Genomic DNA, 14761 nt, shown 5'->3' with positions numbered 1-14761 from the left:
CTCCTGACCTCGTGATCCGCCCGCCTCGGCCTCCCAAAGTGCAGAGATTACAGGCGTGAGCCACCGCGCCCGGCCTCTTTCACTGTTGTTCTTGTGTGTGTGTGTGTGTGTTTTTAACAATGAAAATGCCAGTAAATGACGCAAGGTGCGTCCTCTTTCTTGGCTGGCTCCAGGCCAGCCAGACACCAAAAAGGAAACCCAGCTGTCTTTTCCAGCCAGAGTGGTCCGGGAAGGAGGACGGGACAGGGAGGCCAGTAGAGGGAGGCTTGGACGTGTAGAGATGGCGGGTGTGACTCACAGCCTGCCCCGTTGGTGGGTTGGTCGAGATTTGCCTTTAGAGTGATGGGATCACTTCTCCAAAGCCCGCTCTCCTGGCACCCCTCCACAGGGAGCATCTTGTCCTCTCTGCTGCTGATGGGGGCTGTCCTGCAGAAGGGGGGCTCACAGGAGGTGCCTCCAGTCCGTGGCTTAGAGGCCTGGGTTTAACAGGCTCCGATCTTTACCCTACAAGCGTATCAAGAGCCTCTCTCCATCCAGCGCTGCACTGTGTGCTGGGTCCCTAAAGGGGGCTGAGAAAGGTGGGGAGATGGATGGAGAAGGTCAGATATAGAGACGAGAATGGGTAGCATGGCCAAGGCTAGACCGAGTGTGTTGACAACATTCCCCCTCTGCCCCACCCCCAGGGTGCTGAGGTAGTATCTCCTAAGGTGGAATCCTTGGGATCCCACATCTATCCATGCTCCATGAAGGAGGATGAAGACGGACAGGCACATGAGCATTCTGAAGACTGCAGGAAGGCCTGAAATGAAGAAACCTATTTCACTCAAGTGCTTTCAGTGCTTTGTTTGTTTGCAACATACCACATATGTCTTAAGCCTTCCTCCCTCTATTGGGTGATTTTGCCTACCAGGGGACGTTCGGCAATGTCTGGAGATATTTTTGACTGTCAGCACTGTGGGGAGGTGCTACAGGCGTTTAGTGGGTAGAGGCCAGGGATGCTGCTGAACATCCCATGATGCACAGGAAAGTCTTCACCACAGCGAATCACCCAGCCCTAAATGTTTGGAGAAGCTCTGTTGTAGAGTGACCCAGAGCATCAGTTCAGCACTGCTCAAGGGTTCCCAGACCACGGCCCATTGAAGCAAGCAGCAGTAGCTCCCTACATCAAAGAATCCTGTGTCATTGATTCTAAGACATATGTTTTCCCCTGACATATTAATATCTTGGAAGTCAGATGCATCTTACAATCAATAGTATATACTAGTTTATTAGAGACATGGTCTTGCTCTGTTACTCAGGCTGGAATACAGTATCATGGTCATAGCTCACTGCAGCCTCCTCCTCCAGGGCTCCAGCAGTCCTCCTGTTTCAGCCTCCCAAGTAGCTGGAACTACAGGCATGTGCCACCACACCCAGCTAATTTTCTTATTTTAGTATTTTTTTTTTTATAGAGACAGTGTTTTGCCATATTGCTCAGACTGGTTTTGAACTCCTGAGCTCAAATGATCCTCCCAGAATTACCCAGATTACAGACATGAGCCACTGCTGGCCTCAATCACTGGCATCCTAGATTTGTAAAATTACAATTTGTTAAACTGGGGCCTTGAGCATGTTTCTCCTTGCCAGGCCTCATTTGCCCCATTCATAAACTTGAGGGCCTGGAGGGAGATCAAATGAGGCCCCACCCCTCCATGCATGCTTTTGGATTCTTTTGTTTGTTTGAGGTAGGGTCTTGCTCTGTTGCCCAGGCTGGAGTGCAGTGGTGTGATCTTGGCTCACTGCAGTCTTGACCTCCTGGGCTCAAGTGATCATCCTACCTCAGCCTCCCGATTAGCTGGGACTATAGGCACATGCCACCTTGCCCAGCTAATTTTTAAAGGATTTTTCATAGAGACAAGGTCTCACTATATTGCCCAGGCTGGTTTCAAACTCCCAGACTCAAGTGATACTCCAGCCTCAGCCTCCCAAAGTGCTGGGATTATAGGCATGAGCCACCATACCCAGCTGGCTTTACTTTTGTGTTGTAGTTTTGTGAACTTCTAGAGAGAGTTTGAAGGGCCACCTACAGACAGAGCTGGTTCATTCTTATTCGTGCAGGTTTATTGGATGCTGCTAAGCACAGGCAGCCAGGTTGCCAGCTGGGAAGAAAGTTCTAGAAACATGCCCAGAGTCCTCCCCCAAAGCCCCCCCCTCCACCTCCGTACAAATTAGACTCCAGTCTTTGAATATTGGGTGCTACTAAGGATCAGCCCTGGTCTGGGGACTTTGCTTGCATTCCATCCTTTAATATCACCAGAGTTATGGGAGCTGTGTTTATTCAGTAGCTTTGCTAGAGGCGTTTAATGCCAGGCTTTCTGGGTGAGACCCGCCTGAGTAAGAAGTAAAGTTTAAACCAAAACAGAACACCTAAGACGCCATTCAGTAACTGCTGCAAATATTAAAAATCCTCTTTGGGCTGGGCTTAACGTGCAGTGTGGAAATACTGATTTGTAGAGAGGAACAGTAACAGGCAAAGGGAAAGAAAATGAGTGAAAAGGGAGATGCTGGGAGTGCTCATGTATGAGTCACTGGGTAGAATGAAGACAGTACAGGGCAGTGTTGTCCAATAGAACCCTCTGTGACAGTATAAGCATTCTTTCTCTACGCCTTCCAATATGGTAGCCACTAGCCACGTGTGGCTATTGAGTACTTGAAATGTGATTGGTATGCGCAAGGAGCTGAATTTTTCATGTACTTTAATAACTTTTTAAAATTTGGGGAACAGTTTTTAAAGCTATAAAGCTATAAAGACAGTAAGTTCCCTTGCCTTCTTGACTTAATTCCCCCGGTTGACATCTTACATAACCACAGTACATCTGTCAAAACCGTGAAATTGACATCGTGCATTACAAGTAACTGAATGTTAGACTTTATTAAGATGTCATGAGTTCTCCCATTCATATCCTTTTTCTGTTCTCGGATCCAGTCCTGGAAATCATATTGCATTTAGATTTTATTTAAATTTGATTTGTTTACATTCAAATAGGCACCTGTGGCTTTTGTGTCAACAGTGCACATGTGGAAAGTGAATTCCTTTCTGAGCGTCTGGGCCTGAGATGGGCATTGAACTTACATGTTTTTCTTAAGGATAAAAGAAATCTATTATTTACTGAGGTTGTCCTGGCGGGCGGTTGCGGGAGTGTTTCAGGAAACATGGGTTCAGGATCTGGCTTTGCTCAGCCTTGGGGCGCCAGCCCACTGAGAGATCATCCTTAGGCCTCCAGTAGCCTCAGGGAACCCAGATTAAAGGGGAGAGAACAAGTGCCTTTGCAGAGGCTGAAGGGCAAGGAGGACCTTCCTTTGAGCCTGAGGAGCCGGCCAGGGGTATGGTTAGGGAGACAGCTGTGCTTCCTCTGAGCAGGGGCTCTCTGAGGAGGGGGCTCTGGAACCGAGAGCCTCACCCTCGCCCACACCTTCTTCTCCAGATCGGGAAGCCTGGACCAGCTCTCCTCTCCCCTGCAGGAGCAAAGGAAGACCCTCGCTTCTTGCAGAATTAGCCAGTCTCAGGTTCAAAGCAGCTTCCCCAGCGCTCTGACTTAGACCTCACCACCGACTCCAGGAAAGGCCGCAACACCCTCTGTTGGAAGAAGTGCATGTTCCCCTAGAACCAGTGTCCTTGCTGGCTGAGGTTCCTGGGACATTACAAAGGCCTGTTTAACCTCTGATGTCCTGGAAAGCAGCCATAGAACTGTTCACAACCGTGTGGGACAATCTTTTATCAGTTCTGTCTTTGGGAACGCAGTTGACATTTTAGACAACCAGGAGAGACAGGACCAGGTGGCCAGAGAGAAATTTCTAGGACAGAAATGTATTTATATAAAACTTCTCCCCTAAATGGACAGGGGTAGACGGTGGATCCTCCTGAGAAGGCGAGCGTGGTGACCAAGGAAACTGCGAGGCCTTCCAGGGCGTGGTGGGAGGGAGGAGGCTGTAGTTGTGCCCTGTGTCATCAGACTGGATGAGCACAGAACTGCCCCACTTCAAACCTTGCATTCTATGGCCATGGCTATGTGTCCCAAAGTGGATTTCACGGTAGCCCTGCTGTATTTCCCTAAATGGGTTCTGTGTCTGTGTGCATGGAGGCATGTTGCATTCTGTTGCCTTCTTTGAGATTTCAAGCGCATGTCAGCATATTCTGCAAGGCCTGCTGTAAATAAACTCAATCGGAATAATGGGGTGTTTGTCCTAAATTCTTTGGACTGTAACACTGACCCATTACTATCACCGCATAACACAGTACACATCCTGGCAGAATTCCTGTCCCGTTTAACACACCTGGGGAATTATTAGGCTGTACCATGTTTAATATGTGATAGATGGGGAAAGAGGACGGGTGGAAGGAAGGAAAAGGGAGGGGGTGAGAAAGAAGGAGGGAAGGAGGACTGGTGGAAGGAAGGGAAGAAGGAAGAAAGGAAGGAGGAGGGGAAGGGAGGGAGGGAAGAAGAGAGGGGAAGAGAAAAAGAGGGAAGCGAGGATTTCAAGAACCAGGGCTTCAGCACTCCTAGGTTCCTTAACTTTGTTTTTTGTTTGTTTTGGAGACAGAGTTTCACACTTGTTGCCCAGGCTGGAGTGCAATGCCACCATCTCGGCTCACTGCAACCTCCGCCTCCCAGATTCAAGCAATTCTCCTGCCTCAGCCTCCCAAGTAGCTGGGATTACAGGCATGCGCCACCACCCCTGGCTAATTTTTGTATTTTAGTAGAGATGGGGTTTCACCATGTTGGTCAGGCTGGTCTCGAACTCCTGACCTCAAGTGAGCCGCCCTCCTCAGCCTCCCAAAGTGCTGGGATTACAGGCGTGAGCCACCGCGCCTGGCCACCAGGTTCCTTACCTTGATGAATGAAATTACTATATTTATTCCAGAGACAGGAGAAATTAGGCCAGACCTACAGGAGGTTTAATAAGAGAGTGTTCATGGCTGATTGTCTTACGTTCTTTCGGGTTCCTGGGGGAACAGGAACCTGGAGAGTAGGGCTCTGACTTTTTCCATCAGGGATCGATGCTGAGATACGGAAGCCGAGCTGCTGGCGGGGGTGAGCCCTGGGTGGCGAAGCTGCTGGCACTTCTTTGTTGCTTGGTCTTTCTTGATAACGTTTCATATTCTCCTTTCTTCTCTGTTTACTTCTCCCTACCCAGACCTCCCTCTCTTCTTTTCTACCCAAATATCTGTCCCTTCCTCTCATTAGACACCTCCTAAGCCCTCTCAAGTTGCTTAACTGCCCATAAGGCACATGAAGTGTGTGGGTGCCTGTGTGTACTATTTGTAGTTGAAGCTGCTAAGGTTACTAACTAGATAGAGCTTTTAGTTCCCTTTTTAAAAATCCTAAAAACAGCTGAATGTGACATTTGCCTTTTTTTTTTTTTTCCTTGTATCTCCAGACTGAATTATGTTCCCTTTATGAGCGATCCTTGACCAGTTTCATTTTTCCTCCCCGGGAGGCTGGAGGCCCCGCAAGCACCCACTTCTAGCCTCATTTGTTCTGCGGCTGACCCTGGGTGAGCCGGGAGCCCCGAGGACAGGGAATGGCAATGAGGAATGCCGTGGGTGAAGGTTGTCGGGATCTTGTGGGTTGTAACTGTCTAGATCTCCACTGAGACGTGTTCTGAATGTGCCCTGGAGAGTGGTACGCAGCCAGACAGGGTGTCGGAGGAGAGCTGCTGCGTGGGAAGAAAGGGTCAAATGGAAAATTATGTTTTCTTTCCTAGTAATTGTTTTGACATGAGCAGTAATTAGCTATCAGCTGACAGACCAGAACCGAAGTAAGAACAAGGGATTGGATTAGGGGCGAAACGTCTCCCCTTTATACAGCTCCTGGTGGCTGCATGTGTGGGGAAACACTGGGGCAGAGGAGAGGCAGGACTGGGCCTGCATTTGGAGGGTCTAGGGAGGGAGGGAGTGAGTCCGGGTCTCCTCAGGAGCTGGGACAACCTTGGTTCATGGGGACTCAGCGTTTATCAAAGATATTTATTACCCACTCAGGTAAAAACTTGTGCATTTCATTTTCGACAGCAGACTAAACGTGGTTCCCTTGTGTATTGTTTGATTTTAAGATCAAGGTCATGTTGGCTTTGTAAAATAGACCTAGAAGACTGCCACACATTTCTACGCCTGGGTATTTCTTTCTTGAGTGTGTGAATGAATTTGCCCATCAAACCGTCTGGGTCCAATGCCTTTTGGGGGGAGGCCATTTTTCAAAGGTTTTACTTCTTTTTGGCATCTCTTGAAACCCTTTTGATGATTTGAACCTCATGGGAGGCTTGGTGTTGAAGATATAGAATTCTAAGTCATAGGTTCTTGCATTTAAAAAGTTTCTACTGTAAGTACAGCACGGTGGCTCACGCCTGTAATCCCAGCACTTTGGGAGGCTGAGGCTGGCGGATCACTTGAGGTCAGGAGTTCGAGACCAGCCTGGTCAACACAATGAAACCCCGTCTCCACTAAAAATACAAACATTAGCTGGGCATGGTGGCGGGCGTCTGTAATCCCAGCTACTCGGGAGGCTGAGGCAGGAGAATCACTTGAACCTGGGAGGCGGAGGTCACAGTGAGCCGAGATCACGCCATTACACTCCAGCCTGGGCAATGAAGCAAGACTCTGTCTCAAAAAAAAAGACAAAGTTTCTACTATATTTGTTGTGTCATTGTTTTCTTTCTAATCCCTAATTCTGAGCGTTTGTATTCTCTTTCCCTCTCAAATTACCCTGGCTTATCTGCTTTTTTTATTGTTGTGATACACACACACTGAACCAGTCATGGTTTGCTAATGGTCTCCTGTTTCCTGACTCAGTAATTTCTGTTGCCACTTTTCTATTCCTTTCTCCTGTTTTCTTTTGGCGTATTTTATTGGCCTTTAAACTTTTTCCCTAAAATCTTAAGTTGAATGTTTAGTCCATTTATTTTTGTTGCTTTGGGTTTGGTAATGAAAAAATTAAGGCTGTGGATTTTCCTCCAAGTATAATTCAGACTTTATCCCATTTGTTTTGATATATTCTTCTTTATTATTTTCTAAATATTGTGTAATTACAGTTTTAAATTCCTTTTTGATCTGGCATTATTTAAGAGGGCAGTTTCTTACATTTCCAAGTGTTTAGGAGTTGGGGGGATGGGAATCTTGTATATTTATTCTTTCATTATTATTATCTACTTTTATTGCTTTCCTGGTCGAAGAATGTGGCCTGTGTTTTTTCTGCCTTTTGCCATTTATTGACAGTTTATTTGTGGCTTAAATATGACCACGTTTTTAAATGTTCCAGGGCTTCCTGGCAGAAGATACTGCCTTTGTTTGTAGGATATGATGTTTACTACATCTATTTCAATCAGCCCTTTAAATTAAATTATTTGGGTCTTCTTTATCCTCCTTGCTTCTGTCTGTAAATCAGTCCTAAACTGAAAGCACTGTTCTGAGGTTTTCTTCTGTTGTCTTTAGGTCTTTCGGCATCTGTGTTTTATCCATTTCAGTTCTATGCTATTTGATAAAATTTGTTGGCTCTCATGCCCTCATTGTGGGGTGTATTTATCATCAGGCTCATGTCCTTCCTGGCATAGCTTGATGCCAGTTGGAGTGGATTCTCCTTCACCCCTTCAGCATTCTCCCTGTTGCTGTTGGAATCCTGGCCTCTCCTCTTAAGCTGCCTTCATAGCGGGTGGATGGTGTCTGCACTTGGCCAGCTGCTGCAGGGGTGTGGGTGTGGTCCAGGCTTGTAGCTGGCCCTGCAGGGTGGATTTGTTTGTTTCTTGTTGCTTCCCCAAGCTTCCACTGTACTAGGGGCCTGCTGTGGGTCAGCTTTCTATTTCCTTGGGATGTGTGCAACTACCTTATTCTGGAGTGGAGGGCAAACACTGTAGCTCAGGGAGAAGCCTGGCTGCCCACAGGCACTCGGCTGCAGGTGGCCCCGCTTGGCCCCTGGAGTTTTCACTGCAGGTGCTGGAGAATGGGGCACCGCCTGAGCAGGAGACGGATTCTCCGTGGAACAGGCTTCGTCATCCCATTGCCCAGCGCTTGCCTTCAGCCTTTGTCGCTCCAGATGAGTAGGTGTTGGTGGTAACTTTCAGCCATATTCTCCTGTGCTTCCTGCCACGCTATAGAGTTTTCTCTAGAAGAGTCGTGAGTTGGACATCAGTGTATAGATCTTCCTCCAGTCTGACCCGCATTGTGTATACATGTTGGCAATTACTAGAAGCTTGGGTCACGGGGATGGTGCATTGTTCTGGTCTCTAGAGATCAGGCAGGCTTGTGGTTCCTGAGGACTCAATTCAGGAACGAAAGCAATGACCTTCCCCTTCTGCATGCCTCTGCTCCCCCACTTTCTTGAGACAGGGTGTCACACTCTGAAGTGTGGGCTGGAGTGTAGTGGCACAATCACAGTTCACTGCAGCTTCCACCTCCCAGGCTCGAGCTATTCTCCTACCTCAGCCTCCCAAGTTACTAGAACTATAGACACGAGCCACCACACCCAGCTAATTAAAAAATAATAATTATTTTGTAGAGATGAGATCTCACTGTGTTGTCCAGGCTGATCTTAAACTCCTGGGCTCAAGCAATCCTCCCTCTGCCTCCCAAAGTGCTGGGATGACAGGTGTGAGCCACTGCCCCTGGCCATCCCTCCCTTTTAAATTTTTTTTAAAATTTTTTCTATTGTTAAAAATAGAGATAGGGTCTCACTACATTGCCCAGGCTGGTTTGGAACTCCTGGACTCAAGCAATCCTCCCGCCTCCACCTTACAAAGTACTGGGATTACAGGCGTGAGCTACTGCACCCTGCCTTTCATCCTTGCCTTTTTAAAACGAAGTGCTTTATGACTACTTATAACTTTTGCAATTATCCTTTGTTGGATTCTCACATCAACACAGTAGGTCAGGAGACTAGGTAGAATTACCCCATTTTACAGGTACAGAAGCTGAGGGTCACAGAGGAGAAGCTGCTCATCTAAGCTTATGTAGTTATATTCCTACGAGAGCGGTACCACCTGGGAACTGAGATCACGTGGGTTCCAGTGTGACTTCGTGATGTCAGGAGCGTGCGTGCGGCGGCATTGGGGCTTGAAACCATCCATGTTGAGTGTGTCTTTGGCACAGGAATCGGCAGATACTACATATCAGGGCGTCCCCATCCCTTGGAGTGCAAGTGTTGGGAGCATAAGTGAGTGTCCCCCAAGAGACATAAAGTTACAAGGGTAGAATTTTAGAACCTCAGATGATGTTTTTGTTTTGTTTGTTTGTTTGTTTTGAGATGGAGTTTTGCTCTTGTTGCCCAGGCTGGAGTACAATGGCGCCATCTCAGCTCGCTGCAACCTCTGCCTCCTGGGCTCAAGCGATTCTCCTGCCTCAGCCTCTTGAGTAGCTGGGATTACAGGTGTGTACCACCACGCCTGGCTCATTTTTTTGTACTTTCAGTAGAGACGGGGTTTCCCAATGTTGGTCAGGTTGGTCTCAAACTCCTGACCTCAGGTGATCCGCCCACCTCGGCCTCCCAAAGCTCTGGGATTACAGGCATGAGCCACCGTGCCAGGCTGGTCTCGAACTCCTGACCTCAGATGATCCACCTGCCGTGGCCTCACAAAGTTCTGGGATTACAGACATGAGCCCCTGTTCCAAGCCAGGTTATGTATTTTTAATTCTAGAAGAACGGTGACTCAAGAATTAAGTGCATATGACCACCTGACTATTAATTGACAGAGCCTAATTTCACGGTGGCCAATCAATCCAGTCCTCTTTCCAGTACACTCACATTCCGCTGCTCTGAGTTTGAGGGTGGAGAAGTTATTAAGAAAGATGAGGGAAATTGTCGGAAGGTGGTGGAGATACCCCCGCCCCGACTTTACGGCGGGAGATTGGACCCGTGATTGGCATTTGTAACTACAACTGATGTGGTATTTGTAGCAATGGCAGCCGGACCATAGTGACCTCCCCTCCTGTTAGGCACATTCCTTTTGCTCTTGGGTTAAAGAAGAAACTCAGGCCCCTAAGAATTCGGTAATTTGGGCGCTGAGGATTAGAGAGATAGGCCCATTTCCAGCTCTGCAGATACAGAAAAGATGAGATCCTAAGGGATAGCCTTCCCCACGCAAGACCTCTCAGAGCCAGGGAAGGAGGTGGGAAAAGGGGCTGCAGTGGACGAAAGGCGGGGGTGCCCATCTGTGGCCCACACAGCATCTGAGCCGTGTCTCTGTCCCTGCAGTGAATGGATACCACGCATCAGGGACCCCAGCGCACCCTCCAGAGACTGCCCACATGAGTGTCCGAAAATCCACCGGTGATTCCCAGGTAAGGGGTCCTGTTAAGGGAGGTATAGAACTCGCCGCTTCTGCAGGCCCAGGAAGGCTTCATTACAGACAAGTCCATTATGGGAGTCCAGGTGGCTGCAGCCCAGTTCTGCCCCCACGTAGAAAGTGGTTGTTGTATCTGGGTGGTGTCAGTGTTCCCTGATGGGGAGAGGGTTGGGTGATTGTGTTTTATTGGTTTTCTAGAAGTCGAGGGTGGTTTGGAGGAGGGGCTGACGGGGATAGGGTTGAAACCATTAGGACAGAGAGTTCCATTCTCTGGTCTGGATTCCTGCTACCTAAAGCCTGTGTTTCTCTTTAAGAGTATGGATGTGCCAGAAACAATTTTCATTTTCTCTACCCTACCCCTCCCACAGCCAGATTACCCAGAATGGAATTTAGTAGAATTTGATCATCTCATTTGGTCAACTAGCATAGAGACACCTATGAGATGGAAGGAAATGGGAGTATGTTGTACAATTTCCAAACTTTTCTCAGTCTCCATCCTACTTGATGCTTATGCAAACGTGTGAGTTAGGCGTCAGTAACAACTCAAGGTATGCATGAGGTCACTGAGGCTCCAACCGGTTTTGTGACCTGTGCAGGCTCACAGGATTACTCAGTGGTTAGACTGGACCTTGATGTCAATGCTTACGGCTTTTCTAGTTGCATTAAGCTGTGCCTAAAAAACTGAGGACTAGCCTTATTTAGTCTCCCCATAAATTATCAGGAAGATGTTCTTAATGAAGCTTCCAAACTCCAGTAACCTTTTCCAGGAATTAAAATGCCAGAACCCTGGGGGTGATCATGAAAATGATGACAATAATGGTCATTGATGATGATCATGATGATAATATTGATGATGTTGATGATGACAGTAGCTGCTTGTGCAGTGGATTCTATGTGCCAGTCACTGGAAGAAGGAAATCTATACTTAACATAAGGAAAAATGACTGGAAGAAAAATAAACCGGAATATTGATGATGGTTCTGTCTGCATCTGAGACCATGAGACATTTGGCAACATCTGGAGACCCATTGGCTGTTAGTCTAATCAGCTGAAATGTGACACTCAGCTTTAACATGGACAAGAGTGTTAATCTGGGGGAACATTATTAAGTCGTTCTCTTAGGAGCCTGAGTGTTGGGCTTCGATTCAGCTCAGTGAACTCTGGAAAAGAATTTGGACCTCAGTGTAGGTCAGGACTTCTTATGTTTTGATGGACTTAGAGTGAGCTGGGCCTCTTGTTAAAATGCAGATTCTAATCCAGGAGATCTAGGGTAGGGTGGGGGCTGAGCCAGCCCCGAGGTGATGCTGATACTGTAGGTCTGAGCACCACTCCTGAGCAGGGGACTAGCAGTCAGTAGCACACAGCTGGCCTGTCAGTCCCCTTCTCTCCTCTGCTCACATCGCCCATCATGAATCAACCCTGGCTTTGTATGTTTCCTGCTGAACCCCCAGCTTGCCTTCTCAACACAGATTCTGTTAACTTGTTTGAAGTGAAACTTACTTGTCTCCTGAGTTGAGACTGTTTCGGAAGACATCAGCCTAAATTCGGATGTGGTGCAGCAACAATGACAGAAAATCTAATGCTACCCTCGGCATCATCGGGAAGAATATGAGAAAGAGCTCCCCACCCTCAAAATCATTCTTTCTTCCCTAACAAAACATAATCCCTTCTGAAATACTATGAAGTTGTTACTCATCCATTTTAAAGAATGGACAGTGATATAACTGATATCTCAGAAGCTGATTTGACCGTGTGCATTATAAGTCATCGACACGGGGATTTCTCATCTAGTGTCTGTTCTTGGGGTATCTTGAGGGGTTCTGATTTATGTGCAAGGCTGTTCACTCTAGCATTATTTACAGCACCGTAACACTGGACCCAGCCTAACTGTCCCGCAACAGGGGATGGGTAAAAGGAATTATGGTGCTGGAAGTTAGCCAGTGATATCATGCAGCCATTAGCAAGCATGCTTCTGAAGAAAATGCAATAATTTGGGAAAGTACTCACAACATAATACAGAGTAAAAAAAGTAGGACACACATTGCATGTATAGTCAGTCTTATTTGGCAGAAGGAAATCTATACTTAGGAAGAAGGACTAGAAGAAAAATAAACTGGAAAATGTGTGGTGGCTCTGTCTGCATCTGAGATCGTGGCTATCAATCAGGAGACATTTGACAATGTCTGGAGACATTTGGATTGTCACACCTGGGGAGCGGGTGCTACTGGCAACTAGTGGGCAGACACCAGGGATGATGCTCAGTATCTGCAATGCACGGGACACGATAACAAAGAATCGCTCAGCTTGAAAACGTGAATCGTGCTGAAGTTGAGAAACTTTGGTCTGCGATCATGGGCCATTTTATCTTCTTTACACTTCTCGCTATGTTTCAAATTTCCGAAAATGAACACACTTTCCTTTTATAGAAGATAGATACAATTTTTTATTAAAAAAAAAAAAAAAGCTACGAAGTAGGTACCAGTACGGGGAATTCAGGAGAGGCGAGCTCTAGAGACTCAGACCCAGATAGCTAGTGGCTGCCTCAAGACAGGTGGATTGAGTCAGACTGTTTTTGGACGGTAATCTTGGTTGCTGAGGTATCTTCCAGGTAACAAAAATAAATCATGCAGTACATGGAGAGGGCGAATGTGCATTGTTCACCAGTCCCAGGATTGGGAGGTAGAATGTCATTCTTTTAAGCTGTGAAAGGGTAACGATCGGATATAAAAGCTACTACTTTTTAAAATAATAATAATTTTAAAAAAATAGGAAACAGCGTCTCCCTGTGTTGCCCATGCTGGAATGCACTGGCTGTTCACAGAGGCGATCGTAGCTCACTGTGGCCTCAGCTTGGAACTGCTGAGCTCAAACAATCCTCCCGCCTCAGCCTTTGGAGTAGCTAGGACTGCAGGCGCAGGCCACCGTGCCCAGCTAGCTACTACTTTTTGTCCTGGTTTGTGAACCTGCAGACTGGTTATCCAAAAAGGTGCCAAGAGTTAAACATAGAAAAACGTTGAGAAGGTTCAGTGTTTACAGAGAGCACTTGGCAACAAAGGGTGCTCAGGTATAGACCCCACTCCAACCTGCAGACGAGTAGATTCACCATCCCTGCTGTCAGTTACCACTCATGATAACTACACTTAAACATCAGTAAACGAATAAAGGAGCAAAGGAACACTTGGGATGCGGCGTGTTGGGTGGCATGTTCAGGGTTACCATAATGAAAGCTAGACTGGAAAGCCCCAGATCTCAAAACCCCGTTTGTGATCTCTTTCCGCCCCCTTCTTAGCTGCCCCTCCTTGAGCAAGCTGATCAGGAAGATTAGAATGTTTGGGGAGGTGGAGGCCGGGCGTGGTGGCTCAAGCCTGTAATCCCAGCACTTTGGGAGACCGAGACGGGCAGATCACGAGGTCAGGAGATCGAGACCATCCTGACTAACACGGTGAAACCCCATCTCTACTGAAACAAAATACAAAAAAAAAAAAAAACCACAAAAACTAGACAGGCGTGGTGGCGGGCGCCTGTAGTCCCAGCTACTCGGGAGGCTGAGGCAGGAGAATGGCGTAAACCCGGGAGGCGGAGCTTGCAGTGAGCTGAGATCCCGCCACTGCACTCCGGCCTGGGCGACAGAGCGAGACTCCGTCTCAAAACAAAACAAAACAAAACCAAAACAAAAAAGAATGTTTGGAGAGTGAGGGGTGGGGACAGGGACTTTCCATGGATACCAGTAGCGTGTCCCCACCGTGCTGTGTCATGGGGAGGACTGATAGCGGGTGCCTCACAGTTCCTGAGGGTGCCTGCCCTGCTCCTTCACTCAGCCCTGGGAGACCTGGATGGGTGGGCACAGGTGGTGGTGATCTGGTGCCACCCAGTGGAGGGTTTCAATTCTGCAGCCCTGGGGCAGTCGGCCCAGGTACTGGATAAATGCAGCCCACCTGATTGGGGGGCAGAGGCAAAGGATCAAAGGCCAATTGTCTTATTTATTTATTTTAAGTTCTGGGATACATGTGCAGAACGTGCAGGTTTATTACGTAGGTATATATGCGCCATGGTGGTTTGCTGCACCTGTCACCCTGTCATCTAGGTTTTAAGCCCCGCGTGCAGTAGGTATTTGTCCTAATGCTCTCCCTCCCCTTACCCTCCATGCCCCAATAGGCCCCAGTGTGTGATGTTCCCCCACCAGTATCCACGTGTTCTCATTGTTCAGCTCCCACTTATGAGTGAGAACATGCAGTGTTTGGTTTTCTGTTCCTGTGTTTGCTGAGATTGTTGGCCTCCAGCTTCATCCATGTCCCTGCAAAGGACATGAGCTCATTCTTTTTTATGGCTGCATAGTATTCCATCGTGCATATGTGCCACATTTTCTTTATCCAGTCCATCATTGATGGGCATTTGGGTTGGTTCCAAGTCTTTGCTATTGTAAACAGCGTAGCAGTAAACATGTGTGCATGTG

The 14761-nt window shown here is 47.6% G+C and overlaps 1 protein-coding gene across 4 annotated transcripts in view; it reads left to right on the top strand.

Moving 5' to 3' along the window:
* The window catches only part of GAS7 (growth arrest-specific 7), a 234910-nt gene that overhangs the window by 158902 nt on the left and 61247 nt on the right, over positions 1-14761 (top strand). For all 4 annotated transcript variants that reach the window (XM_011973163.1, XM_011973162.1, XM_011973164.1 and 1 more), the window contains one exon: positions 10218-10303. In XM_011973163.1, coding sequence (XP_011828553.1) covers positions 10218-10303 — 86 coding nt within the window. The remainder of the gene's footprint in view (positions 1-10217; positions 10304-14761) is intronic.

Source organism: Mandrillus leucophaeus, unplaced genomic scaffold, assembly GCF_000951045.1.
Source record: "Mandrillus leucophaeus isolate KB7577 unplaced genomic scaffold, Mleu.le_1.0 Scaffold135, whole genome shotgun sequence".
Lineage (NCBI taxonomy): Eukaryota > Metazoa > Chordata > Mammalia > Primates > Cercopithecidae > Mandrillus > Mandrillus leucophaeus.
The sequence above is the reverse complement of the archived record's forward strand: the minus strand, read 5'-3'. Positions and strand labels throughout refer to the sequence as shown.